This window comes from Halichoerus grypus, chromosome 3 (genome assembly GCF_964656455.1).
Source record: "Halichoerus grypus chromosome 3, mHalGry1.hap1.1, whole genome shotgun sequence".
Lineage (NCBI taxonomy): Eukaryota > Metazoa > Chordata > Mammalia > Carnivora > Phocidae > Halichoerus > Halichoerus grypus.
The window spans coordinates 207201212-207227537 of record NC_135714.1 but is presented as its reverse complement, the minus strand read 5'-3'; the positions used below and the strand labels follow the sequence as shown (position 1 = coordinate 207227537).

Sequence of the window (26326 nt, the reverse complement as noted above, 5' to 3'; positions counted from 1 at the left end):
TTTGGAATCCATATTCATCAGGGAAATCGGTCTGAAATTCTCCTTTTTGATGGGGTCTTTGCCTGGTTTGGGGATTAAGGTAATGCTGGCCTCATAGAATGAGTTTGGAAGTTTTCCTTCTGTTTCTATTTTTTGAAAAAGCTTCAGTAGAATAGGTATTATTTCTTCTTTGAATGTTTGGTAGAATTCCCCAGGGAATCCATCAGGCCCTGGACTCTTGTTTTTTGGGAGGTTTTTGATCACTGCTTCAATCTCGTTACTGGTTATTGACCTATTCAAGTTGTCAATTTCTTCCTGTTTCAGTCTTGGCAGCTTATAGGTTTCCAGGAAGGCCTCCATTTCATCCAGATTGCTAAGTTTATTGGCATATAGTTGTTGATAATAATTTCTAATAATTGTTTCTATTTCCTTGGTGTTAGTCGTGATCTCTCCCCTTTCATTCATAATTTTATTAATTTGGGTCATTTCTCTTTTCTTTTGGATAAGTCTGGCCAGTGGTTTATCGATCTTATTAATTCTTTCAAAGAACCAACTTCTAGTTTCGTTGATCTAATCTACTGTGTTTCTGGTTTCTAATTCATTGATTTCTGCTCTAATTTTAATTATTTCTCTTCTAATGCATGGCTTAGGCATGGTTTGTTGCTTTTTCTCTAGTTCTTTAAGGTGTAGAGTTAGTTGGTGAATTCGGGATTTTTCTATTTTTTTGAGTGAGGCTTGGATGGCTATGTATTTCCCCCTTAGGACCGCCTTTGCAGTATCCCATAGGTTTTGGATGGATGTGTTTTCATTCTCATTGATTTCCATGAATTGTTTAAGTTCTTCTTTGATTTCCTGGTTGACCCAAACATTCTTGAGCAGAGTGGTCTTTAGCTTCCAAGTGTTTGAATTTCTACCAAAGTTTTTCTTGTGATTGAGTTCCAGTTTTAGAGCATTGTGGTCTGAGAATATGCAGGGAATAATCTCAATCTTTTGGTATCGGTTGAGACCCGATTTGTGACCCAGTATGTGGTCTCTTCTGGAGAAAGTTCCATGTGTGCTCGAGAAGAATGAGTATTCTGTTGTTTTAGGGTGGAATGTTCTGTAAATATCTGTGAGGTCCATCTGGTCCAGTGTATCATTTGAAGCTCTTGTTTCCTTGTTGATTTTCTGCTTAGATGATCTGTCCATTGCTGAGAGTGGAGTATTGAGGTCTCCTACAATTAACGTATTGTTATCAATATGACTCTTTATTTTGGTTAACTGTTGGCTTATGTAGATGGCTGCTCCCATGTTGGAGGCATAGATATTTACAATTGTTAGATCTTCTTGTTGGATAGACCCTTTAAGAATGATATAGTGTCCTTCTGTGTCTCTTATTACAGACTTTAGTTTAAAATCTAATTTGTCTGATATAAGAATTGCTACCCCAGCTTTCTTTTGAGGTCCGCTGGCATGGAAGATGGATCTCCATCCCTTCACTTTCAGTCTGGATGTATCTTTAGGTTCAAAATGAGTCTCTTGTAGACAGCATATGGATGGGTCCTGTCTTTTTTATCCAATCTGCAACCCTGTGCCGTTTTATGGGAGCATTTAGGTCATTCACATTGAGAGTGATTATTGAAAGATATGAATTAATTGTCATCATGTTGCCTGTGAAGGCGTTGTTTTTATAGATTGTCCCTGTAAATTTCTGTTGTATATCACTCTTGGGGTCTTTCTCCTTTTATAGAACCCCCCTTAATATTTCTTGCAGGGCCAGCCTAGTGGTCACATATTCTTTCAACTTCTGCCGGTCGTGGAAGCTCTGCATCTCTCCATCCATTCTAAATGAAAGCCTTGCTGGATAAAGTATTCTTGGCTGCATGTTCTTCTCATTTAGTACCCTGAATATGTCTTGCCAGGCCTTTCTGGCTTGCCAGGTCTCTGTGGACAGGTGTGATGTTATTCTGATGTTCCTCCCTCTGTACGTAAGGAATCTCTTCCCCCAACTGCCCTTAAGAGGGTTTCCTTGGTTCTAAGATTTGCAAGTTTTACTATTACATGCCGGGGTGTTGGCCTGTTTTCCTTGATCTTAGGAGGGGTCCTCTCTGTCTCTAGGACTCGAATATTTGTTTCATTCCCCAGATTAGGGAAGTTCTCAGCTACGATTTGCTCAAATACATCTTCTAGTCCTCTCTCTCTCTCCACTCCCTCCGGGATTCCAATTATTCTGACATTGGAACGCTTCATGGTGTCACTTCTTTCTCTGATTCTATTTTCATGGATTCTAAGTTGTTTTTCCCTGGCCTTCTCTTTTCCCTGTTTATCTATTATATTGTCTTCCAGGTCGCTTATTCGCTCTTCTGCCTCAGTTACCCTAGCTGTTAGATTATCTAGCTTGGATTGGATCTCATTGATAGCATTTTTAAGTTCTGCCAATTCACCTTTCATTTCTGCCCTTAGAGACTCTATGTTGCCATTAATTGATTTCTCCATTCTAGCTATTGTCTTCACAATTGCTAGCCTGAATTCCATCTCCGACATCTTGGTTATATCTGCATCCATTTGTAAATCTGCAGCATAAGTCATAATCTCTGAGTCTTTTCTATTTTGGGGTTTCCTCCTCCTAGTCATTCTGTTGATGGGTGTTTGAGGGAATGTAGAGTCCAAATTATTGACCAGAACCCAAGCAAGATGCACCTGTTTTCTTGGGACCTTAGGGTTGCTGGCCTCTTGTTTTCCCAGGCTGTCTTCTGCGGAAGGGGCCTGCCGTGCTGTTACCCAGTCAACCCTGTTTGGGCGATATTGCCCTGCACCCCCTGTGGCAGGGGATGGGCTCAAAGGGAATCAGTCTTTGGGGCTTTTGTTCTCTGGTGGCTTTCTCTGGCGGCTTTCCGCGTCTCTTCTGCGAGTCAGAGCAGAGGGGACTGTTTCCAACCCTCTGCCTCAGAGCAGAGAGACCGCAGTCTGTTCTTCAGTGAGCTCTCCAGGCCACACCGTCTCCGTTTCTGTCCGTGCTGCTATAAACTGCAGCGTCCTGGGTTGTGCGCCCCTCTGCAGTGCTCCCAGTCCTGACTCAAGGTCAGAGCACGTTTCTGCCCTCTGTGCTTCTAAAACTGCCAGCCGCCCCCAGATCACACACACGACCCCACCACTCCGGGTTTCCGCCCCAGGGGCTGCCCTAAAGTCCTTTCCCTGCCACTACCCGGTCTGCGAGTCGTTGCCCCGTCCGCAGCGCGCGAGGCTGTCGCTCACCAGTGGTGTAGGATCCCCACGTCCAAGCTCCCTCCCGCTGCCGTTTATCCTCCGATATCTGCCCACGGAATCATGGCTCCCTGCTTCATACCTCGAAACCAACTGCCTGCGATATTCTGTTTGTAGAGATCCAGATCTTCTTACATCTCAGGCTGGTTTCATGGGTGCTCAGAGTGGTCTGGTAGATATCCAGCTCAATTCCGGGGACCAGTTGAAATAGGGTCCCCTACTCCTCTGCCATCTTTCCCCCTCTGTTAAATGTAGCCCTACCTATTTTTTTCTTTTAGATATTATTGTGAATGGAATTGCTTTCCTGATTCATTTTTGGATTGTGCATTGCTGGGATATAGAAATACAACTGATTTTTGTGTTGATCTTGTAACCTGTGAATTTCCTGAATTCGTTTATTAGCTCAAAGAGCTTTCTTGTGGATTATCTGGGATTTTTTTCTATAAAGGATTGTGTCATCTGCAAATAGAGATAGATACTTCTCCTTTTCTTATAAGGATGTCTTATTTCTTTTTCTTATCTAATTGCTCTGGTTAGAACTTCCAGTTCAGTGTTGAATAATAGCAGCAATATCAGGCAACCTTGTCTTTGTGCTGTTCTTAGGAGGAAAGCTTTCAGTCTTTCACCACTGTGTATGAAGAGAGCGGGGTTTTTTCTTTTTTTAATAAATACCTTTATTATGTTGAAGAAATTCCCTTGTATTCCTAGTTTTCTGAGTGTTCTTATCATAAAAGGCTGTTCAATTTTGTCAAATGCCTTTTCTGCATCAACTGAATTGGTCACATGCTTTTGCCCTTTGTCCTATTAATCTGTTGTAATATATTAATTTTTATGTGTTGAACCACCTTTGCATTCCCAGGATAAATCCCAACTTGGTCATGGTGTATAACTCTTCTCACATGTTGCTGGAAGTGAAATACTAGGTTTGCTAGTATTCTGTTGAGGATTTTTGCATCTATATTTATAAAGGATATTGGTCTGTAATTTTCTTTTCTCATGATTTCTTTATCTGGTTTCCATATCAGCTTATGCTGGCCTCATAGAAATGAGCTAGGAAGTGTTCCCACCTCTTCAACTTTTTGGAAGAGTTTGAGAAGGATTGGCATTCATTTTCTTTAAGTGTTTGGCAGAACCCACCAGTGAAGCCATCTGGCCCTGGGCTTTTCTTTGTTGGGAGGTTTTTGATTCCTGATTCAGTCTCCTTATTGTTATTGGTCTGATCAGATTTTCTGTTTCTTCTGGAAATAACTTCAGGGTTTCCATGAATTCGTTCATTTCCTAGGTTGTGTACAGTTGTCATAGTATCATAATCCTTTTTATTTATGTCATCAGTGGTGGTCAATTTTATTGATCTTTTCAAAGAACCAACTTTTGGTTGCATTGATTCCTTTCATCCTGTCATTTATCTCTGCTGTCAGCTTTACCATCTCCTTTCACCTCTAGCTACACACTTAGTTGTTGTTGTTTTTTATCTGTGTACATTTTAGGATCAGCTTTTAATTTCTACAAAGAAGCCAGCTGTGATTTGATAGGGGTTGTATGGAGTCTGTAGATCAATTTGGAGAGCGTTTCCAGCTTAACCGTGTTAAGTCTTCGGCCCATGAATAAGAGACACCCATCCATTTGTCCAGAGCATCACCGACTCCTCCCACCATGTTTTGTGGTGGTTAGCATACACATCTTCTTTTTTTTTTTTTTTTAAAGATTTTATTTATTTGACAGAGAGAGACACAGTGAGAGAGGGAACACAAGCAGGGGGAGTGGGAGAGGGAGAAGCAGGCTCCCCGTGGAGCAGGGAGCCCGATGTGGGGCTCGATCCCAGGACCCTGAGATCATGACCTGAGCCGAAGGCAGACTCTTAACGACTGAGCCACCCAGGCGCCCCAGCATACACATCTTCTAATCTCATGTTAAATTCTTGAGGAAACTTTTTGTTGATGGGCCTTCTTGACATATGGTGGGACCCATCTTTCACACCTTCACACAATAAATGCAGGAATAGGGTCACATGGCTATTTCTTATCACGTTCTGCAGACTGTGCATGTTTTGTGAGGTCCCAACAGGATGGAGATGGGATGATGGGCATGACAGCTTCTAAGAGAAGGAGGCTGAGGCAGGTGCCACCCAGGGGCAGCAGGAAGGATGGGTCGGTGGGTGGGTGGGTGTGTGAAGGATGAAGGCAGCCTGAGAAAGGGAACCAAGGCAACTCCTGGGACAAAGCGGGGACACTTCACAATTCTGCACAGGGACAGAAGAACTGTTCATAAGTTTAACCAGTGTGAGAAAAATACATTATAGCAGGATGTATCTTTGTCCAGCAAGCATTTCCACAGTCCACTTTCAAAGTCTGTGTGGTTCGGTGTTGTCTTGTGTGGTTTGCTTTTTACTTTTAGCTTCCACCTTTAGAGAGGATTTTCCTTTGAAAGTGGACCGCAAGAGCAATGACAGAGACAGTGAAGGGTCTGTCCCAGTGGGCAGATAAACTCAGATGAAAGTGCAAAGTAAAATAAGATGAAAACTGAGAGGGAGGCAAACCGTAAGAGACAAACTGAGGTTTGCTGGAGGGGAGGGAGGGGGATGGGTGAGCCAGGTGATGGGCACGAAGGAGGGCACGTGATGTGATGAGCACTGGGTGTTAATATGCAACTGGTGAGTCACTGACCTCTACCTCGGAAACTAATAATACGCTCTATGTGAATTAATTGATTTTAAATAAGTTTAAAAAAACAAGGATATTCCAAAAATAAATTAAAAATTTAAAAAAGGAAGCGCAGACGGGGGGCTCACCTGGGTTAGGTGAGCCTCAGGCAAGGGAGACACAGCTGGTGTCCTCAGTGGGGCGGGACCTCAGGGTGCCCGCTGTGGGGGAGGGGAGCACGGCACCTGCGCCCACGCTGTCTCTTCCTCCAGGGTTCGGGTGCGCGCGCACTTCCACACTTTCTCAAAAACTGGGGCCTGGGTCCCTTGCCACAGTGTGTGCCCCGCCTGGTGGGCTCAGGCGAGGGCCTGGTGTGGAGCCACCAGCCTAGTTTAGTGAGGAAGGGCGCAGGGGCCCCACACACACCGGCCCCAGCCTGCAGCAGCTGGTGTTGGCAGCAAGGGGGCTGCACGCTTGGGTCTCTGCAGCTCTGAGGCCGTGTGCATGCGTGTGTCCGGGCAGGTGTGCGTGGGCCACCTCAGGGACCTTCCCCCGCCTGCCCTTCAGCCCGGGCTTCCTCCGCGGGGAGTGGGCAAGCGCTGCCTCCCAACGCACGGCGCCCACATGCACAGACCGCTCCAGACACGTTCGTGTATTTTTTAAGTTCTTATCCCTATGCTCAAAATACACTTTTTAGAATAAGAATGCCAACAGTCTGTGAAATCCAGCAGTAAAATGTACCTTTGCATTCTAGCTTGAATTCGGGGAGACAGTTAATGGATAATGAGTATTATTGCTGTTTTTTCTTGCTTCAAAACAAAATATGGTGTCCTGAGTAGCTGGAAATCAGGGATGTTGGGTGCCTTCCACATTTGGTGTCTGTCACCCACTTCCACAGAGAGAAACTGCCAGCCCCTAAGTATTTATTCTATGTTACGTAGACTTAACAAAAACCTCCTACAGTCCAGGTCCCTATGACACGTTTTAGAATTGCCGTGATTTACAGGGCCTTATTTTCATGTTTGTTGTTATTAGTGGTACTGTTTTTCAGAGGCAATGCACACATACATCAGGGTGCTCGTTCCTGTAGGGTAGAAACGAGAATGTGCTCCCGAAGCGTTGCATAATCAAATTTAATTCATTTCAGCTAAACTTTTATCTTTTGTACTGTTCTTTTATGTAACCACATTCATAATGTAGCTTCTAGGCTAAACATTAGGCAGAAATAGGATACGTGAGTGGAGCAATAATGGTCTCGCTTTTTAATATGGAGGAAGATTAGAATTGTATTAAATTACATGTTAATGGAAAAATAAAGCAAAAGATAATAGGGTGACAACTTTATGCTGCTGTAAAGTCTAGATTACAGCACATAGTTTTGCTATTTATCAGCTGGATATTGAATTTCCTTTGAAAACTTGCCTTTAATTATATTAAAATATAATATAATCTAAAATATCCCCTCCTAATATATTAAAGTGCTCTAGTTATAATTTGGCTGTGGAGGAAGGAAGGCACCAGGGAGCTCTCACGGGGGAGCCCCACACACTAGTGAAGTTAGGCTGTCTTTGGAGATAAGGGTCCCTGCAGTGGAGGCTGTTCATTGTGAGGACATGTAGGAGTGGTCTCTGTGCTGCCCTTAAAAGGAGACAGCCCCACCCATGCTCAGAGTCCACAGTCTCTGCCGCTGTCCTTTGCTCCCGGGGGGACAAGTCTGCCCCTAACACCTCAGGGATCAGTAAGATTGTTCCCATACCTTGTAAGCTATGTCAGTGTGTGAGCTGGCCTGGACAGGTGGCAGTCCAGAGCCTGCAAGGGAGACCTTTTGAACCCATGTCTTGGACCAGTCATTTGGCAGGTGTTTGGCAGGAGATGATGTTTCCTTATGTCGATCACCACGAGAGCTGGTTAGAAATAATCTGGGAGAAGCCTGGTGTCTCCTGGGTTTCCTTCCTGTTTCCCACAATCGCCCGAGGTGTGCATTTGGAGTCAACTATGGGGTCCAGGGTGGGTGGCCCTCTGAGCTCCGAGTGTCCCTGACCCCACAGGGCAGGTGACAGCTCTCAGGTGAGGGGGATGGAGGGCAGGTGGGTGGGGCTGGTTAACTGGCCTGAACTGAGGGGGGGAGAGGCCAGTGCGGGACCAAGGGGCAGCAGACAGCTTCCTTGCTGAGGAAGGGGTGCACAGGGGCCTTATGAGTCCGACTCACAGCCTGCCTGGACCCCAGCCTCCAGGACAGTGCCCAGTGGACACTCTCTCTCCTGGCGTTGTCTGAACTGAGGCTGGATTGCTTTGGAGCAGGGTCCTGCAGAATAAATGCTGCCTGGGAAGGAGCCCACAGAGCAATTATTAGAAATAGGGGTTGTTCCATTTGGTTAAAGCAGCTCGCTTCACCGGGAACTAGGATGTGTGCAGTAGGGGCTGGGGTCAGGGCCTGGCCTGCCCACCGGGTCAGCACATGGTGTCTAGCGTGTGCTCTGAGCTGGTACACAGTCATCACTGAGCTAGCCATCCCAGGGGCAGCCTTGGATGCAGGCTGCGGAATGAGGACTCCGCGGCAAGCTGGTGAGCCTTTGAGCAGGGAGGAACTGGCTGGGGTGTGTGGGGGCGCAGGGAAGGAATGTAGTTCCTGCTGGGGATGAGGACTCGGGGTCTGAGCCAGGGCAGGGGCCTGGGCTGAAGGAGGGGGGGCAGAGAAGAAGGTGGGAGCATGTGCAGGGCCTGGGAGGGCAGAGCCAGTGGGAGCACTAGCAGCTCTGCCTCCATGCTTCCCGGCACCTGTCAAGCCCTTCCAGGACACCCCGGGGCCCAGTGTCAAGACTCAGCAGCCTCAGTGGTCCTTGTGGGAAGGTGGTGTGGGCTGTGGAGAGGGACGCAGCCCCGGTCCATCCAGGGAGCTAGCTGGTCTCCATTTTCCAGGAACAGAGTGCTGTCTGTGCAGTTCCAGCCTGGGGAAGAGGCTGGAGCCCTCAGGTGCTAGCTGGGCCCACCCGATAGGCTCTTTCCTGAGTGCTCATTCTCAGGGTTCCCCACCTGTTTCTTGTGGGAGTCAGCTTCCACATCTGTGTTTCCTACATGTATCATATGCGTATTATATAGTATATGTGCACATCATATGGATATATGCATTATATATACATATATACGTGGACATTATGTACTGCAATAGAGTCTGTATTTCCTGCATGTATTACATACACATTATATACATATATATGGATAGATACATCATATACACTGTAAAGGCACATTATATACCAGAGTCTGTATTTCCTGTGTAAATAATATGCATATTATATGCTATTTGTGTATATCATATAGGAATATATGCATTATATATACATACTATTTATGCATATTATATACTGTCATAGAGTCTATGTTTCTTACATATGTCATGTATACATTATATACATTTATTGCATATGGATAGATTCATTACATATACATATTATCTATGCATATTATATATTATAATAGAGTTTGAATCCCCTGCATAGGTTATATGCATATTATGTACCACATATGCATATTATATATACATGCATAATATATATATTACTATAATAGAGTCTTTATTTCCCATATGTATAATATGCATATTATATACAAGATATGCCTATATGCATGTCGTATAGTGTAACAGAGTCTCTATTCCTTGCATCCGCTTGGCGACCTTTGGAAGCAAGCTCTGAATTGGGTCTGAAACAGAAAACGTGAGTCAGCAGGAAACAGGGGTGAAGCCAGAGGTTTCTGTAAGGAATCCTGGAGTCTAATCGCTTGGGTTTAATAAACCCAGAACTTTGCAGATGCTGACCCAAGGCAGTTTGAAAGGGTGATAATTACCGTAATAATGGCACAGACAAGGAAGAATGCTTGCGAGTGTGGTCGTCCGGGAGCCCTGCCTGGTGCTGAGCCAGTGTCCTGCCTCCCCGTCACATACAGAGCCCAGCGAGCGCAGCGGGCCCGCCTGCCCGACCCTTGGAGTCACACACCATGTGGCGGCAGAACTGGGGCCTGAACCCCAACAAGCCCGTGTCTGGGTGTCAGCATCTCACACTGCACCCAGCCGCCTCCCTAGCAAGAACCCAGCGCCCTCCGAGAGGGTTTCCCCTAATGATGTATCTGTGCACAATATTGCGTCTCACAGAACCAAACCATTTGTTCTGTACTGGATAAAATCTTACTGTTCAAAAGCAAGTATCTGTAATGAAAGGCCAGGACGTCCTGGTTTAGTCCTCGTCTTGACAGCCAGATGGCCTCGAGAAAGCCACCTCCTCTCTTGCTGGGAGGCGAGCAGCGGCTTTGGACTCCTTCAGGATTAGTATGTTGCCGTGTAGCACATTGGCATCCCGAGGAATGTTACTAAGTAAACAGGAGATGTTACTTTGTAAACTTCTTAACTGGAGCTGCGCTACTCCAATCTGATTGAAATGTAACTCATTTTCCCTGCAAACTGTGTATTTGTTGAATACCACAAAGTCTTGCTGTCCCGAGACCCGGTGAATCGAATCGACTCCACAATCTGTGTTTGTACTTGTAGAACAACATTTGGGAATATCAGAGTCCATGCTTCTTAATAGGCTCATACTTCGGAGCAGTCAATGTGGTATATAAAAAAAAATAAGTACCCACTCAAATGCCCCAAAATGACCCCTGATCACCGGCTAAAATAATTCCCGCGTGGGGTGTCTCACACATAAGTAAGGGTTTGGTTGGTAGCCCCACCTCGTCTTAAATGGCTTTCTGTGCTCTCTCAACAGACCAGCAGTACTCATGGTCCCCGACACAGCACTTCAACGAAGGAAGATACTCCCCCGCTCCTAGGAACATGAAGGGGCTACCCGGGGGCCGGACTCAGGCGCAGCTGTGTTCGGGCCACACGTGTGGCTTGGCGGCCCCCGAAGACTGCGAGCACGAGCACCTGCACCATGGGCAGGAGGCGAGGCAGTCCTACCTGCTCAGCCCCGTGGAGAGCTGCCCCATGGACCACCGCCGCTGCTCCCCCGGGAGCTCCGTCCACTCCGAGTGCATGATGATGCCCATGGTGCTGGGCGAGCACATGTCCAGCAGCACCTTCCCCAGGATGCACTACAGCTCCCACTACGACACGAGAGACGACTGTGCCGCGTCCCACACGAGCACTAGGGCCAACCGCATCCCTGCCAACCTTCTGGACCAGTTTGAGAAGCAGCTTCCTCTGCATCGGGACGGTTTCCACACGCTGCAGTACCAGAGGACCTCCACGGCCACAGAGCAGCGCAACGAGAGCCCGGGGAGGATCCGGCACCTCGTGCACTCCGTCCAGAAGCTCTTCACCAAGTCCCACTCCCTGGAGGGCGCTTCCAAGGGCAGCGTCAACGGCACCAAGGGCGACAGCCGGCTGGAGGACCACCACCACGGCCACCACCCCAAGCACGGCAAACGGAGTAAAAGCAAGGAGCGGAAGCCTGAGGGCAAGCACCGGTCGGGCGCGAGCAGCTGGTGGAGCTCCGACGACAACCTGGACAGCGACAGCACCTGCCGCACGTCCAGCGTGGCCACCAGGCACCACGTGGACCACGTCTCCCACTGCTACCCCGAGCTGCTGCCGGGCCCCTTCGGAGATCTGTCCCTGAAGACGTCCAAGAGTAACAGTGACGTCAAGTGCTCGGCCTGTGAGGGCTTGACCATGACGCCCGACACCAAGTACATGAAACGGAGCTCCTGGTCCACGCTGACCGTGAGCCAGGCGAAGGAGGCCTACCGCAAGAGCTCCTTGAACTTAGAGAAGCCCCTGGGCCACCAGGAGGTCAAGCCGTCCCTGAGGCCATGCCACTATCTGCAGGTAAGGGTCCTGGCAGCCAAGTGTCGCGGGCAGTGGGCCGGCCTGCTCCGGGAGGGCCTCTGAGCACCCCCGGCCCCCTTTAGTCCACGGCCCTAAGCACGGCAGGCCGTTCCCGCGTGCCTCCAGGGCCGGAGGATGTAGCTACAGCCACCAGGTGGAGAGCCCTCGCTTGGAGGTGGCCCGCAGGCTGCAGGAGCTCTCTGGCCAGACCGAGAGGAGCGGCTCGAAGGCTTTAAGAGACCGCAGAGCGTGGCTAGGGAGCGGCAGGCACCTGTCCCCCCGGGCGGGGTTCACCGACTCCACCAAGGGCAGGAACGAATGGAGGCGGGCGGATGGCGGGCGCGGCGTACTGCGGGTGACTTCCTGTGACCCCGCGCCTCTGCCTGCCCGCCACGCCACGGCTGAGCATGCCGGGGAAGCTCCTGCCTCGTTCGCGGACGCCTCTGCTAGGACTTCTAGGAGCTCCCAGAGCTGTTAGCAAAGCGGACAAGCGTGAAGCTTTTCTTCGATATCTATAGAATTTGCTCCACTTCACAGTCCCTCGTAGGTGCCCAAGCGTGAGTGATGCTTCTCAATGCTCGCCGAGTTGTCAGGCGGTCGATTCCCGGCACCGACAGCTGTGACCCTTTCCAGGAGGCGGGCAGTCGCCAAGCTCCAGGGGTCATCCTGGTACATTGTCCAGAAGCCAGCGGTTCTGTCTGGAAGGGAAACGCTACCCAAATTGCTTTCACAGCAGAGTTACTCCAAGGGACAAATGGGTAGCTGGGTGAAAAACTCTCTTTATGGCAATGGGAGAGATGTAAATGTTGCTTGTAGTCAGCAAGCCCTAATTCTGCAGAAATATAAAATGTTTACCGGTCCCCATCTAAAGGAACATGACAAATAGATTCAGGGTGTGCCCAGGTCCTGCTTGGAGAAGCAAACTCTTGCTCTTCTCTGCTTGTGCCTGGACGCCTCTCGAGGAAGCTACCCCTGTGGTATTTTGGCCCCTGGGGGGCTGCCTGCAGAACCTGCCCCTTTCCAGGATGCAGCTTCTGTCACATGTGCCCCACACTGCCGGGCGTCCCGGAGCTTCTCCTGTCCGTTCTCCCCGTGACCACACACGCTTGTGTCTGTCCTCCAACCGCTGTTCTTAATTTGTTTTAGTTATGGAGGATCTGAACCCCTGTAAAGGCAAGCATGTACTAGAGAGACCGCACACACTCAGGACCCCCTTCAGGAGGGCTCAGCTCCTGGCCGGTCTGTCCCCTCCACACCTCACCCACCTCCCACGTGGCTTACGTGGGCGGAAATCCAGCATCCAAGTAAGCACTTCGGGGTTTACCTCTAAAAGACCCACCCTGGACGTCAAGGGCTCTTTCCTTTGAAACATCACTGCAAAACCTTCCTCAGACATTAAGAATAATCATAATACTGCAGTGGTTTCCCAGATTTGGTCAACATTCAACTTGCCCGGTTGCTCATGATTTATTTTTAACGGTTTGTGTGGATCTGGATCCAGATAAGGGACCTGCATGTAAATGGGTTCATCTGGCTCTTAAAAGCCCATCGACCGGTTCCTCCTCTCTTTTCTCTCTTTCCTTGAATTTTGTGCATGTGTGTTGTTTGTTGAGGAACCAGTTTTGGGGGGAACGGTGTCCCACGGTCTGGTTCCCTCTGGGCTGGCTTCACAGTGCAGGTGCCTTGTGCCTTGTCCGTGGCAGTGGGGCCCCCAGCCGTGGGGCTTCCCCATGTTGTGCATGCATCCATCCTCCTCCTCAGCTCCCCCTGCGAGACCTTCCCTCCCAGAGCCTCCCCAGCGCGCCAGTGCCGCACATGGTGAGGGCAGCTCCGGTGGGGGGCGGGGGGCTGCCCCCAGCAAAGCGTGAGCTCCAGAGCCCGGGACATGCAGTCCCGACGCACATGCATGGAGGGTGGTGAGGCGGACGGGGCCTGCGAGGAGCCGTGTCTCAGTGGACAGACCCACACACGCACGAAGGCAGAGGTGAGCCGGGAGGCAGCTCAGTGCCTGTGCCGCCATCCCCCGCTGTCACCGAGGGGCACCGGGCAAAGGGTTATGGCCACGACCTCACAAGCGATGCTCCTGTCTCCCCAGGCCAGTTGTCCTGGGACATCTTGGACCCATGTCCAGCCCACATGCACGTCTTCCCGTGCCGACTGCTTTAAATCTGCAGAAACATGAAGATTTCACAAGCCCAGATATTAGTTACGGCCACAAGATGGGGAAGAAGAGGAATTTGTCTGTGGCTCCTAAAGAATTAGATTGAAAAGACATGGAGTGAGGAAGCAATGCTTCTGAGTTCTATTCGCCTTCTTTCTCATGGGGAGCGAGGTAGCTGTGGACCGAGCAGGAGAGCAGCTTGTCACGTCACCTTCAGTTTGCGCAGAGCACATGTCAGAGGAAGGCTTTTCATGTGTTTAAGGAGGTCGGAACAGACAACGGACAGGACTGAAAGAAAATTAGGATGCATTTTATGCTCTGAAACAGCTCTTGTTTTCCTATTTTCTCCCTCTGCGGACAAAGCATCTAAGGTCAAACTTTTAATGAATGTCATGCTGGCTGAGGGCTGACGGCGGCTGAGCTCAGGGAGTTCTTGCTACACCAGGGCGGGAGGCGCCTCCAGCCCCGGGGGTGGAGGTGGGGCGACGTGGCAGGTGCACCTGCCTCACTGGCGGGAACGTGGCTCCCTGGCTCCGTGGCCCCTGACCCGCAGCCACACCATCCCCACTGCCCCTCAAGCCGCAGGCCCCCCTCGACCCCTTTCTCCTCTCGGTCGTCTTCACCCGGCTTGTGGTCTAGACCCGCAGGTACGTCCTGGTGACCCTGCGGTTTTATCCCAGCTTTATGCTGCTGCCTCCAAGTCAGCATCTCGTCCGGTGCCCGACGTAGGAAGCACTTCCGTACGGACACGGTGGGAAGCAATCAGAACCAGCAGGCCGGCGCCTTCACCAGGCAGTGTGCAGTCAGCCAGGGAACTGCGTGCTCTCCCGCACGCGGCCGAGTCCAGCGTCCGGGTACAAGCTCAGCGTGAACCGCGCCAAGCTTCCTGGTGCACAACAGGGCTTCTGAAAAATGCCGCGTTTCCCAATTTCCTGTGCTCATGGGTCATGTCTGTGCTCTTTTACCAAACAGAGCTCGTTTGTTGCCTCTGCACGAGGCGTGTGAAAGGGGTCCCGGCGGACCCACAGCAGCGGCCGAGGGTTCCCCGCGATTCGGCTGTGAAAGCGCCATTGTAACCATGGCATTGCGTCCGCGGCAGGGTTTTGACACTGTGATGCACCGGAAAGATCTGCCGACTGAGGCCTGGTGGCATCTTCGTGTGGCTCTTCAGTTCTGTGGCTAGTTTGGAGGCATATGCTTTGGAATCGGGGCTCATACCCTGCACTTGACTCTGGTTTACACTCTCTATTGAAATTTCTTCTGTCAGAGACTGTGAATTGGCTTCTTAAATCAGAAACAGAAAAATACAAGCTGGTCTCATTTGTTAGTTAATTCACCGGCTGCTGGGGGGAAAAAAACTTACTTTGTTTCTTTTATGGAAACGTTTTTAATTCACAGAAATTTCGTAAAGCTGCCAACAGGAATGTGTCTTTGTGGCATACGGCCCTTCTCCATCTGTCCCCGGCTGGCCTCCCCGCTCCTCCCCGGAGCTGCTTTCCTTGGCGCCACGGGGGCCGGGAGCCTCTGCCCGTGTGCGCCTGCCCATGGGCCAATCCGAGCGAGTTAGAACCCCAGGCCCTGCCTCCAGGAAGCCCCTCCAGACCCCTCTCTGTCCACAGCTTCCTCTGACCCCTCGCTTTCCCCTCTGCGCTTGTGTCTCTTGCCCCAATTAAATCACAATCCATCTCATGTCTCCTCTACTGAGAAGTATTGTCATGGAGAACTGATTTTTTTCTTAAATTAAAAATAAGTTTATTATCTTTCGCAATAGTGCTATAGGCTGCAGGTGGAAAATTCAGAAAACAGAAGTACGAGGAGAACTGACCGGGGAGCCCGTAATCACCCTCCCAGCGATGACCCCGCTCCACATCCTCCCAGCTGCGTTTCTGTGCATAATGCAGGCATGTCTATTTTTAAAGTATAAAAAATGGAGTGCAGACGGTACTTTAAAAATTGCCTTCTCCCCCCTGAACCTCTTTCCATGGCTAAATATGTATTCTTCTGCGCGATTATTTTTGGGGGCTGAGCAGCACCCATTTTGTGACTGTGATAAGTACTGAAGTTGCCTCTACAGGACCCTGCCAGAGTTTCCTCCTTGACCGTAATGCTTAATTCACCAGCCCCTGGCACCGCATCTGACGGTCTCAGGACACCTTCCCAGAAGCCTCATCGCGGGGCCAGAGGCCGTGAACAGGCCAGGGTCTTCGGATATCCTGCTCTGTGGACGTGGCCTCATTCCTGTCTGCTCCCGCACAGGGTGCCAGGCTGCAAGGAGCTCAGCGACGCCCCGCTGGAAAGGCCGCAGATGCTCCCCAGCCAAACGCTGTTCCGCAGCCGAGAGCACTGGCCTGCGTGAGTCCCCCGCCACACAGCGACTCGCCGTCAGAGCTCAGTGACAGTCTGCAAGCTTCTGTCCCGCAAGACCCACCCCTCATCACAGCCTCTGGGTCGGCTACACCACACGGTCCTGCTGCGGTTCCAGGAGCTTGCGTGGACCCGCTCGGGAGAGTGTAGACAGGATCCATGCACGCCAGCCCCACTGGGGCTGCAGGGCTTCCGAGGGCGTAGACGCCTGTGCCTGCCACACCCCACGTGTGTCTTGGCTGGAAGGGCAGAGTTCACAAGGACCGCGGAGGTGCCGGGCCACCACGTGGATGACGTCCGTCTGCCAGAGCCGTGCTACGGTCACGTGCTTGAAGGAGAGGAGTAAAAGGTGCAGACGGCGTGCGGAACCTGGCGGGGCCCTGACCAAGTGGAAGGATGGAGGATTCCCGCGGGGTGCTCTACGGAATGTGCGTAAGCATCCCAACACCCTGCAACAGGACGGAGGATTCCCGGGGGTGCTCTACGGAATGTGCGTAAGCGTCCCAACACCCTGCAACAGGACGGAGGATTCCCGCGGGGTGCTCTACGGAATGTGCGTAAGCATCCAACACCCTGCAACAGGACGGAGGATTCCCGCGCGGTGCTCTACGGCATGTGCGTAAGCGTCCCAACACCCTGCAACAGGACGGAGGATTCCCGGGGGTGCTCTAAGGAATGTGCGTAAGCGTCCCAACACCCCGCAACAGGACGGAGGATTCCCGGGGGTGCTCTACGGAATGTGCGTAAGCGTCCCAACACCCCGCAACAGGACGGAGGATTCCCGCGGGGTGCTCTACGGCATGTGCGTAAGCGTCCCAACACCCTGCAACAGGACGGAGGATTCCCGGGGGTGCTCTACGGCATGTGCGTAAGCGTCCCAACACCCCGCAACAGGACGGAGGATTCCCGGGGGTGCTCTACGGCATGTGCGTAAGCATCCAACACCCCGCAACAGGACGGAGGATTCCCGGGGGTGCTCTACGGAATGTGCGTAAGCGTCCCAACACCCCGCAACAGGACGGAGGATTCCCGCGGGGTGCTCTACGGAATGTGCGTAAGCGTCCCAACACCCCGCAACAGGACGGAGGATTCCCGGGGGGTGCTCTACGGAATGTGCATAAGCGTCCCAACACCCCGCAACAGGACGGAGGATTCCCGGGGGTGCTCTACGGAATGTGCGTAAGCGTCCCAACACCCTGCAACAGGACGGAGGATTCCCGCGGGGTGCTCTACGGAATGTGCGTAAGCGTCCCAGCACCCTGCAACAGGACGGAGGATTCCCGGGGGTGCTCTACGGAATGTGCGTAAGCGTCCCAACACCCCGCAACAGGATGGAGGATTCCCGCGGGGTGCTCTACGGCATGTGCGTAAGCATCCCAACACCCCGCAACAGGACGGAGGATTCCCGTGGGGTGCTCTACGGAATGTGCGTGAGCGTCCCAACACCCCGCAACAGGACGGAGGATTCCCGTGGGGTGCTCTACGGAATGTGCGTTAGCGTCCCAACACCCCGCAACAGGACGGAGGATTCCCGCGCGGTGCTCTACGGCATGTGCGTAAGCGTCCCAACACCCTGCAACAGGACGGAGGATTCCCGTGGGGTGCTCTACGGAATGTGCGTAAGCATCCAACACCCTGCAACAGGACGGAGGATTCCCGGGGGTGCTCTACGGCATGTGCGTAAGCATCCCAACACCCCGCAACAGGACGGAGGATTCTCGGGGGTGCTCTACGGAATGTGCGTAAGCGTCCCAACACCCTGCAACAGGACGGAGGATTCCCGCGGGGTGCTCTACGGAATGTGCGTAAGCATCCCAGCACCCTGCAACAGGACGGAGGATTCCCGGGGGTGCTCTACGGCATGTGCGTAAGCGTCCCAACACCCCGCAACAGGATGGAGGATTCCCGCGGGGTGCTCTACGGCATGTGCGTAAGCGTCCCAACACCCCGCAACAGGATGGAGGATTCCCGCGGGGTGCTCTACGGCATGTGCGTAAGCATCCCAACACCCCGCAACAGGACGGAGGATTCCCGCGGGGTGCTCTACGGAATGTGCGTAAGCGTCCCAGCACCCCGCAACAGGACGGAGGATTCCCGTGGGGTGCTCTACGGAATGTGCGTAAGCGTCCCAACACCCTGCAACAGGACGGAGGATTCCCGTGGGGTGCTCTACGGAATGTGCGTAAGCGTCCCAACACCCCGCAACAGGACGGAGGATTCCCGGGGGTGCTCTACGGAATGTGCGTTAGCGTCCCAACACCCCGCAACAGGACGGAGGATTCCCGCGGGGTGCTCTACGGAATGTGCGTAAGCGTCCCAACACCCTGCAACAGGACGGAGGATTCCCGCGGGGTGCTCTACGGAATGTGCGTAAGCATCCAACACCCTGCAACAGGACGGAGGATTCCCGCGCGGTGCTCTACGGCATGTGCGTAAGCATCCCAACACCCCGCAACAGGACGGAGGATTCCCGGGGGTGCTCTACGGAATGTGCGTAAGCGTCCCAACACCCTGCAATAGGATGGAGGATTCCCGCGGGGTGCTCTACGGCATGTGCGTAAGCATCCCAACACCCCGCAACAGGACGGAGGATTCCCGTGGGGTGCTCTACGGAATGTGTGTAAGCGTCCCAACACCCCGCAACAGGACGGAGGATTCCCGCGGGGTGCTCTACGGAATGTGCGTAAGCATCCCAGCACCCTGCAACAGGACGGAGGATTCCCGGGGGTGCTCTACGGAATGTGCGTAAGCGTCCCAACACCCCGCAACAGGACGGAGGATTCCCGGGGGTGCTCTACGGAATGTGCGTAAGCGTCCCAACACCCTGCAACAGGACGGAGGATTCCCGCGGGGTGCTCTACGGAATGTGCGTAAGCATCCCAGCACCCTGCAACAGGACGGAGGATTCCCGGGGGTGCTCTACGGAATGTGCGTAAGCATCCCAACACCCCGCAACAGGACGGAGGATTCCCGGGGGTGCTCTACGGCATGTGCGTAAGCATCCCAACACCCCGCAACAGGACGGAGGATTCCCGGGGGTGCTCTACGGCATGTGCGTAAGCATCCCAACACCCCGCAACAGGACGGAGGATTCCCGGGGGTGCTCTACGGCATGTGCGTAAGCATCCCAACACCCCGCAACAGGACGGAGGATTCCCGGGGGTGCTCTACGGCATGTGCGTAAGCATCCCAACACCCCGCAACAGGACGGAGGATTCCTGGGGGTGCTCTACGGAATGTGCGTAAGCATCCCAGCACCCTGCAACAGGACGGAGGATTCCCGGGGGTGCTCTACGGAATGTGCGTAAGCATCCCAGCACCCTGCAACAGGACGGAGGATTCCCGGGGGTGCTCTACGGCATGTGCGTAAGCGTCCCAACACCCCGCAACAGGACGGAGGATTCCCGGGGGTGCTCTACGGAATGTGCGTAAGCATCCCAGCACCCTGCAACAGGACGGAGGATTCCTGGGGGTGCTCTACGGAATGTGCGTAAGCATCCCAGCACCCTGCAACAGGACGGAGGATTCCCGGGGGTGCTCTACGGAATGTGCGTAAGCATCCCAACACCCCGCAACAGGACGGAGGATTCCCGGGGGTGCTCTACGGAATGTGCGTAAGCATCCCAGCACCCTGCAACAGGACGGAGGATTCCTGGGGGTGCTCTACGGAATGTGCGTAAGCATCCCAGCACCCTGCAACAGGACGGAGGATTCCCGGGGGTGCTCTACGGAATGTGCGTAAGCATCCCAACACCCCGCAACAGGACGGAGGATTCCCGGGGGTGCTCTACGGAATGTGCGTAAGCGTCCCAACACCCTGCAACAGGGGCGGGCCAACCCGGAAGACGTTTTCAATGCTGGATTCTGTCCTTTTCTTTCTCCCCCACCTGCAGCGTGAGGAACGTGTCGTGTGGGCCCTTCGCCTCGGCGCTGGGGGTGACCGGGGCCACGCACCTGGTGGGCTCTCCGCACCCGGATGCTGCCTGCTCTGTGGTTTGACCGAAGGGGCCGAGGTCCTCCCGAGCCTCCCGGGGGCCGTGCAAAGCTGGGGAACGCCCGACCCTGGGCGGCACGGAGCGGGAACGCTGGGGCAGCAGGCTCTGTGCTAGTCCCGTGACTTTTGCTGGTTGTCGAGTGAGGAGCTCGGGTTCTGGGTGTGGTGGGCGAATACCAAGGTGCCAACCTGCTTCCTGGTCTGAGGGCCCAGCCGCCCTCAGGCTGGGAACCCGACCCAGAGCCTGCAGCTCGGTGCGTGTGGGGTCTGCTGGGCACAGCAGCACGTGGCCTGTCGGGTCTGCGATGGAGCGCAAGGGTTCTGCCCAAGGACACCCCTCGACCTCCAGCCTCCCCCACTCCTGTACCCGCTGCCCCAGGGGTGAAGCCCCGGGACACAGCCCCGTCCTCCCCTCTGCTGTCCCCTTCTCCCTTCTGCTGCTTTCCTACCCCCCATCCCCGAGAACTCTTCTCCCCACCCCCAGTCTTCTCAAGGACCATTTTAATTAACTTTTATACCAGAAGGAAATAAATCTAAAATGTAAGCAGTGTTGTTTTCTAGGTGCTGAGATTACAAGTGGTTTTTTTCCTCCGGCATTCCTCACAGTTTGTCACTTTTTCCATGTTTATCTATCACTTTTATAATGGGGAAAAAACAATAATTGGACATGAATGTCCTTTTAGGATTTGAATGACAGCGCCAGCAAGCCTCCATCTTAACGCTCCTCACTTTAAATGTTAAACGGCCGTAAGGAGCGTGTCTTCCAGGAACCGCAGAGCATCTGTCTTCCCGAAGAGCCCCGGGCTTCTCGGTGATGCCTGATACATGCGTGTGTCTGTTCTCCCCTAGGTGCCTCAAGACGAGTGGGCAGGGTACCCCACGGGCGCCAAGGACGAGGAGATCCCCTGCAGGAGAATGCGAAGCGGGAGCTACATCAAAGCCATGGGCGACGAGGAGAGCGCGGAATCCGACTCCAGCCCCAAGACGTCCCCGACGGCGGCCATGCGGCCGGAGCCCCTGCTCAAGCCCATCGGACCCAGGCCACTGGCAGACCTCCAAACGTAAGAGCGGCTCCCTGTCTTCCCTGTCCAGACCCGGGTCCGTCATGGCCACCCTCAGGGTCTGAGTTGCAAAAATTACATTTGTGGCCATCAGTTTTCAAGACCTTTAGAAAAAACAGACCTTTGGTTATTTCCTTGGGTGGTTTCCTCGCCAGCTCATCTTAAATCCACTAGCGTAGCCGGTGTGGTCTGCAGTAAGGCAGTGGGTTCTGCCAGGAGCGTATTTGTGGGAATGTGTGTGCATGTGTGGAAATCATTATAGGGAATGTCTTGTTCACTAAACTGTCGTAGGCAATAGGATTTTTGCAGGGCAGGGGGACGGCATGGATTAGTTTTACAAGTACAATAGCATGGGCTTTATAATGTCTGAAGATGGGCTGCTGATAAATTTGACTACTTTCCGAAGTACGAACAGGGACAACCATTTGGGAAATAGGCTATTAATATGAACCTGAAAACAGGGCTGGTAACACCCGCATTGCTGTGTGTATCTGGTCCCACCAGCTCAGCGTGGGTGTGGGGTTGACCCATGGACGACACAGGGTTTTAGGGCAGAGAAAATGCATTCGCGGTACCGCACTGTATTTATGGGAAACAACCCACACGGAAGTGAGCCCACGCCGTGCACCCCGGTGCTGTTCAGGGGTCCGCTGCATGCGAGAGCTCTCCGGCCTCGCCCCCCGCAAGCGGCCGCTGACCCACGTGAAGCTTCGGCTCCCGGGATCCGCGTCGTGGCACCTCGCTGCTGCCTCACTGAGTTCTTCACCACAACCCGTGAGCGGGGGCAGGGGGCCCCAGACCGAGGCGGGATCCCTGTGTCACCCCTCCCGTGCCCGGTGCGCAGGGTGACGAGCAAAGCCGCGTGACTTCTCCCAATACCTCCAGTTAGTCGTTAACCGCGGCGCGCAGGACGCACGGTACAGACTTTACATGGCAGCCCGCACTTACTCTTCACCGACGCGAACCGTGTCTTTGCTGCCTGGTGCACTTAAATTCCACGGCGACCGCGTTGGGGATGCCGCACAGGACGTGGGGCGGGGGCACCCGCCGCGGTCCGGTCACTGCACGCGTGTCTCTGCTCTGCCTGACGCGGGGACGGTCGGGCTCTCCAGGGACCCCTGGGAACAGAGCCGCGATGGAGACGGCGCTGCTGTGCGGGAGGGACGTCAGGGACGGGAGGCGCGCGAGCCAGCAGTCGCCCGTGTTACCCGAACGCTGTCCTGTGGGCCGTCAGAAGGGGGGCAGCCCGGATGCCAGCCTGGCCGCCACCCCAGCAGGCAGGCGGCGGGCCTCCCCCCGGGCGCAAAGTCACACGGTCGCACTAGGAATGACCGTAACCCCCGAGGACAGCCTCACCCAGGCAGTCTCCGCAGCTCTGGGGGCTCGGGAGCCCTGGGTGCATGGCTACTGATGTGAGCTGATATTTTGAAAGTTTGTGATTCCCACCTTGATTGTGTACATTTAAAGCAAACCACGCAAAAGAAAACAAGCAGACAAACAAGCCGTGTTTTAATGGTGAGCAGGGATCCGGTAGTTTCAGAGTCAGGAACTTGATCCTTGTGTTACCCAGTCCCCCCGCCCCCCCGCCGGCCCCCGTGACGAGCACTCCACAGCGTCCCCTGTACCCATCCTTGAGCTGTCCTCCGGCAGTGAGCTCATGTCCCCCCGCGGCGGGCGGAGACCCTGCCGTCCCTCCTCAGCCGGACTCCCCTGGGGCCGTGCACCAGGAGCCCCGGGGGCAGTACTCACAAGGTGATGTTAGGAGTTTACGTCTGAGGAACCCACACCGTCCGTCACCCAGGACAGCCGGAGTTCCCTCCCAAGCCCCAGAGTGATGAAGACGCCAAGGCCGCTTGACTTGGTAATGCAGATACTGACCGTCCATGTGCGGAAGTCAAGTGGGGCGTTTGCACACTGATGGTTCCTAAGTGCCGGTGAAATTTGGGGGAATGAATAATCAGTGGTGCCACTGGTCCTAGTCCAGAGCAGCCCCACCTCCACTCGTGGCCTCCACGGGCCATCCGCTCCGTCCGCATGCATGACCCGCAGTTGGGCTGTTCCTCCCTTTCTCCCATAACCTGTCACTCTGTTCATCCCTCCAGCAAGTGTCAGGGCACGGATTTCTGTCTCTAAGCATGCAAATTATTCTTTCCCCCAAATCCTGACCATGCCCTGGAGAAAATAGAACGGGGACAGCAGTGCCCCAGGAGGTGTCCACCCAGGGCCGAGCCCAGCAGGGGCCCTCTGCTGATCTGCCAGGTGCATGGATCTCCCAGAAGTCACTCTCTGGGGTTAACATATCGAAAATACCAGTGATGTGACTGGGACAGACATCCACTAAGTTGTTATTATCCTTGCCTATCAGCGTCTAAGCACATTTTACATTGGTTTAGAATTTTATACATTTCCATGTGATTTTTCATTTCCATCTTAAAGGACATCACAGAAGCTCAACTATTTACTGAGGCAAGTTATAACTGTGCCCATATTATGCAACAGAACCCCAACTCAGAGAATTGAGGTGCAGAACGTCACAGAAGTGACCACAGGTTTGAAATGAAAGTAGTGATTCTAACCCCATGCCCAAAGTGAGAGTGTTTGCCTGAGGATGGTAGGAGCGTGCCCGCGGAGAGTAGCGGGCATTACAGGAAAAGGAAGGAGTACTTTATTATAATATCACCATGCGGTCAAAGGAGCCCATGGAAACCTGAGAGGGGGTCAGCAGACCAGGTTCTGCAGAACAGACAGATAGCTGTACGATGCACCTGCCCGTCATCTCACCCCCTGTCCCTGCTGCCTGTGGTCCTCCCACCTGTGGTCGCTTAGCACCAGGGACGCTCACCACTGCTGCAAGAAGGTGTGCGGATCATTGGAATCAACTTAATCTGACATTTGTGGTAGACTACAACAAATAGACCATCATTATTCTAGAGTTTATTCTGTACCCAAAGACTCTGAAACAAAACTGGTAGTTCTTAAGTTGTATTTAAAATATAATTGACAGACGTTTCCAGGTGACAGGCTGATTCAGGTGCTAAAAATAAGAATTCACGTTTGCTGACCCCCTCTGGGTTTTGTGTTCCGCTGGTACGCACAGACAACTCCTAGCAGCAGTATTTAAGAATGCAAATAAAACAGCAACATGAACCTAGTAATTATACTTTAGTTCCAATGTGACAGGTAGGGATTTATGTTCTTATCTCTGAATTATCACATTGGCGCACTAAAACCTCAGGAATTGTACGCACCTCCCCTGTCACAATAAGTGCTCATAGAAAATGAACTGTACAGCACCTCTTTTTCCATCTGTGTGGCTAAAGACCTAGGAGAAAGTTGGATCTCTAATTGGCTGTTATCAGTCCTTTTAAGCCATCAAATATAAAATCCCTTCTGTGAAGGCTGCAGATTTCCTCCTTCAAAATGCTCGACCTCTTGCAACGGTGCTTCTGTTGAACACAATCTTGCCTTTCTGCTGTTAACCAAGGGAGAAAACCATCCTCTCATTAATAATCGAATATACGTCCTTTTTGTACACGTAAGGACTCCTACCTTTACCTCACTGTGTTCTTGAGAATAGGAGCATAGCAAGTAAGGGAAAGGCTTCACTCTCAAAAGAAGAATGCAACACAAACCATCAGCCGAAATCCTGCGCGCATGTCACGGTGCCTTCCAGCACAAAGTGCTCAGTGGTTGTGCAAACTCATCAGGACAGCCAGACTCCACGCCTGGGACAGACCCTGTCCGCATGCGGACACCAGCAGAAATTATTACACATGAAAGGTAAGTTTCAAGTGATTTCTGAATCTGATTTGCTGGGTTTTTAAATAAGCTTGTGTATTTGTACTAGAGATACTGGATTTGCAGAATTCATTTTTGATTATTAGGAAAGATAGACCAACTGATTTCATTTGGGGGCCTTCAGGGTTTTGTTTCTTTTACTTTCTTTCTTTCTTTCTTTCTTTCTTTCTTTCTTTCTTTCTTTCTTTTTTTTTTTTTGGTCTGGTTAGTTGATTTGAGAAGTCAAAGCTCTAATAATTCTGACCCTCCCTGAGTCATCTCCCAGGAAGCTGGCATTTTAAATTTAGAGAGGAAGGAGGACTTATTTCAAGAACTTCATATGTAAAGATAAGCTCAGATGGGTATGAGATCTAAGAATCATATTGGTGGACTGAGCCAGCACCCCACGCCATGGGCAGCTGTGGTGGGATCTCAGCCAGCAGAACACGAGGTGTGTCCGCTCCAAGCTCGAACGCTACCTACCTCGGCCTCTGCCGTTCTGCACGTGATGACCAGCGTTCCAGCTGAATTCAGAGTAAAAGGAAGTACAACCCATTCTCAAGAGACAGAGCAACCCAGAGAACTGTGAGGACAGGGTCAACGAAGCTATCAGAGACCCTCCAAATGTCTGACTAACATAGCAAGAGGCCTGGTGGGAAAGTGAACTATGTGCACCCATAAATGGGGGATCAGCAGAGAGATGAAAAGTGGAAGAAAGGCAGACAGACATACTGCACATAGAAATCATGTCAGAAGTGAGGCGCCTTGCTGATGAGCTCATCAGTAGACTCAACGCAACTGAGTAACATCCGCCAACTTGAAGGTAGGTCCGCAGAAGTTACCAAACAAACTCAAAGAAGTGAAGAGTGGGAATGAAAGTGGAAAAGAACATGCAGGAGCTGTGGGGAAAATGCCCGACACTCTGGCACACACATAACCAGAACCCCAGGAGCAACTGAGGAGGGGGAGCAGGACCGAAGGATCAGTCCCAGACACAGTGCCTGAGAATGCCCCAAAGATAGTAAGAGACACTAAATCACAGGCAGAAGAATCTCCGAAAGTGTCAAGAAGGGTAAACAGGAGAAACTAAACCCTGCATGTATATACACACATCGTATTCAACTACCAGAAACCCAGGATAAAGAGAAAAGCTCAAGGACAGTTGGAGAACAATAAAAACACGTTACATACAGAGGAACAAAAACATGGGGCAGACTTGTCGTCATAAACTGTTGGAACCAGGAAACGACGACGTGACGTCCTCCAAGCCCTGAGAGAAGA

The 26326-nt window shown here is 52.3% G+C and overlaps 1 protein-coding gene across 14 annotated transcripts in view; it reads left to right on the top strand.

The window, feature by feature from the left end:
- The window catches only part of DLGAP2 (DLG associated protein 2), an 844777-nt gene that overhangs the window by 702637 nt on the left and 115814 nt on the right, over positions 1-26326 (top strand). For all 14 annotated transcript variants that reach the window (XM_078069920.1, XM_078069913.1, XM_078069921.1 and 11 more), the window contains 2 exons: positions 10625-11688; positions 21057-21268. In XM_078069920.1, the coding sequence (XP_077926046.1) occupies positions 10625-11688; positions 21057-21268 (1276 nt within the window). The remainder of the gene's footprint in view (positions 1-10624; positions 11689-21056; positions 21269-26326) is intronic.